Source organism: Arachis ipaensis, chromosome B01, assembly GCF_000816755.2.
Source record: "Arachis ipaensis cultivar K30076 chromosome B01, Araip1.1, whole genome shotgun sequence".
Lineage (NCBI taxonomy): Eukaryota > Viridiplantae > Streptophyta > Magnoliopsida > Fabales > Fabaceae > Arachis > Arachis ipaensis.
Genome location: NC_029785.2, coordinates 8,839,993 through 8,843,367, shown reverse-complemented (window position 1 = coordinate 8,843,367; position 3,375 = coordinate 8,839,993). Strand labels below are relative to the sequence as shown.

Sequence of the window (3,375 nt, the reverse complement as noted above, 5' to 3'; positions counted from 1 at the left end):
TGTTGTCTTGTTGATCTCAATTGTTTAAGAGAGGCTTTCCTATGTAATTTGGTCTAATTTTGAATTGAGAAATGCTCAAGGGCCAGCAAAATTTATTGTTTTTTGCCAGCCTTTTTAGCCATCTGCCCAATTTCTTTAGTCTAATAATCTAACAACATACTTTTAGCCCACACTTTTAAACATTGCTGGCTAACTGCCGGGGAAAAACAATAAATTCTGCTAGTCCTCTGGTATTCCTCTTTTGAATTTACTGCACTGTGCTTTGGAAATGTTCTTTTGTTATATGGTTTGTTTCATATACACTAATACAAATTACGCACTAGTATGAGTCTAGTTCAGAATCTGAACAAAGGGGTTGGCAGGGTTGCCGAATGTATACTTTTAACTGAAATTCTTTATCATACATTTCTAATGGAGTTCAAGCACCTGAGTAAAGTTTTAGATAAGGCGACAACTAATATTGTAGAGAGATTGATGCTTTTCTACTTGACGTCAACTCAGACACTAGAATTTTAATAGTTTATCCAGGTCAACGGTTCTTAATGCAAAATATTTATGATAATCTCTACCTGTATGTCAAGACATCTGGTTAGATTTATTATGGATTTGGTGTAGTTGGCCCCAATGTTACAGATAATTCTTGCTGGTGATGCCATCTTTTGGAATCATTTGGCACAGAAGTTGCTATCAGTTTTGGTGTGATAATCTGTAGAAATCAAGAATGGAAGAGTGGTTGCTATTGCCACCACCCTCATTCACCACATTCCTTATATTTTATGGAAATGGAAATATTAGTAACGAAGTTGTCCTTACTGTAGATTGTACAATCTAAAATTGTTGCTCCTAGGGTTTCCAGTTTAATTTAATCATAACTTGGTGTACCTAGATCTCGATAACCTTAGCTTGCCTTATGTTCATTTTATATACTTGACAAATTTCTACCTGATTGTATTTTATTTTTCCTGTATAATGTTATTTATATGCTTACTTTATAATTCAGGAGTTACTACAAATGCACGAATGCTGGTTGCCCTGTTAGAAAGCATGTGGAGCGAGCATCTCATGATCCAAAAGCAGTAATAACCACATATGAAGGTAAGCACAATCATGATGTACCAACTGCAAAGAATAGTAGCCATGACATGGCAGGACAAGCTGCATCCATTGGACAGGCAAGAATTAGGCCAGAAGAAAGCGATACGATTAGCCTTGATCTTGGGATGGGCCTTAACCAAGCTGCGGAAAATGGCTCAAATGGGCAAGGGAGAGTGCCACTTTCTGAATTTGGAGGCAGCCAAACTCACACAAGCAATTCCAGTTTCAAGTTTGTCCATGCTACCTCAGCTCCAGTATACTTCGGTGTTCTAAATAACGGTTCAATTCCATCATATGGTTCTAGAGAAAATCTGAGTGATAGTACATCTTTGAACCACTCTACTTATCCCTGCCCGCAGAACATGGGAAGAATACTAACGGGTCCGTAGTATTGTTAAATTACTAAAAAAGAACAAAATAATTTGAGGATCATTTTGCTTTCTTCTTTTTGGCGGGTAAAGCTTAAAGGTAAAGCATCTCATTCTCTGTCTGAAAATGCCAGATAGTTCTTCTAGTGTTTATATCACTATTTGTAGTTGTAGCTGCATCCCTTCTGCTATATCTAATTGTTGTTTGTATAATTATATACGAATTCTTCTGTACAAATATGAAGCTGATATCAAAGTTGCTTCAACAAAAACCCTTGTAAAAGTGCTTGAATTCAACTATTTATAAGAAGTATCTTTTAGCCTGTTTCTGAAATTCTAAATGTAATAACATCACAAGCTCTTTTATGTTTGAAAATGCAGATATTCTGTGTTTATATCAGTACTATTTTGAGAGCTGCTCCGTAGTGGAACTTTGTAGCTGTTTGATTAAATGTTGTATGTATAATTATATTTTATACAAATTCTTCTGTACGAATATGAAGCTGATATCAAAGTTCCATCCAGGACCCTTGTAAGCGTGTTTTGATTCAACCATTTATAAGCATAATTTAGCCTGTTTCTGAAATTTTGGTAATCACAATCTCTATTTCTCTTTACCTTCAATATAAGTAATGTAATCTACATTTCTGATTTTTTTTGGGGGGGTGGTTTTTGTGTATGATGATATTGAAGTTGGATGTTTCATGAATGTGTGATTTTCTCATCCTATTTTATGCATACCCGAGTGAGAAACACACTGAAAAGTTTATGTAGATTGGAGCCAGAACCAGGTGAAACCTGGTGCAACTCAGATACTTTTGTGAAAGTAGGTGATATGTCTTAATATTTAATAATGATGAATACAGTTTGGTGTGTTTTCCCGTTTTGCACTTATGAAGTAAAGGATATGAGTATGACTAGTATTTTACAGAGCCATAGAGGTTTACTTTCTTCCGTTTAAAGATTTAACACAGTTCTATCCCGTTGAAAAGGACATGGAATCTATCATACCTGATTGAGCTTGTGATTTTGAACGGGAGATTTTTAGTATTTAATAATTAATATTGGTAGGTATGCTTCATATATCTGGATAACTAATAATTATAAAGTAGATTTCACGTTCCACATCTAATTGTTCTTAGCTACATTTATAATTAATTTTTTGGTTTTTCACGGTATCCCCTAGTCTGGCAAGTCAAGGATTAATTCGCCACAGATCTAAATCCTATTTAAGGGTATGCTGTTGATCAATGGGTTGTTGTATACACAAAGCAGGATTCGAACCTTTGCGAACGAGTGAGCTGACTACTCGATCAGATCATGTTTGTTGGTTAGCTACATATATAATCTAATGCCGTGCATTATATACAAAACTTCCTGATAGAACGTATTAATTGGCGAGGAAGAACATCTGGTATTTGGTTATTGTCCAGAGTTCATAGAAGATGCATTTTCTATCGTTCATTAGAGCTGGGACACACACACAATCTTGAAGACACGAATTTTTACTATTTTTGCCACAAGTTAATTTTGAATATTCTAAGTTTACTTTCCTTATATCATTATCTTCCTTACCCTCCATTACTACCTCCATCACCAGCACTATCAGCCATCACTGTCACTAGAACGACCATCACAACATGTGGCAAACATTCTCCCCCACCACCGCTGCTCTAGATTTGAGTCTTGCTGCTGCTGCCGCTACTCATCTCGTTGAGGTGGCAACGGATCTGCTACCTAGAGTTTAGGCCTTGGAGGAGGCTTACAGTTGAGGAGTTAGAGGCAAAAGAATCGTTGTCTGAGAAGTTGAAGATGGAGTCGACGACTCAGGCGGGTTCTTTGGCTGGGAGGGATTGTTGAAGTTGCCGGCGGGTCCTCTACTCCTGATCTGGCCAAGCTTGTCATGTGCCAG

The 3,375-nt window shown here is 36.8% G+C and overlaps 1 protein-coding gene across 1 annotated transcript in view; it reads left to right on the top strand.

Moving 5' to 3' along the window:
* Positions 1-1,959, top strand: part of LOC107620274 (probable WRKY transcription factor 20) — a 6,476-nt gene extending 4,517 nt beyond the window's left edge. The window contains exon 6 of the mRNA XM_016322487.2: positions 1,001-1,959. Within this exon, the coding sequence (XP_016177973.1) occupies positions 1,001-1,484 (484 nt within the window). The 3' untranslated portion in view covers positions 1,485-1,959. The remainder of the gene's footprint in view (positions 1-1,000) is intronic.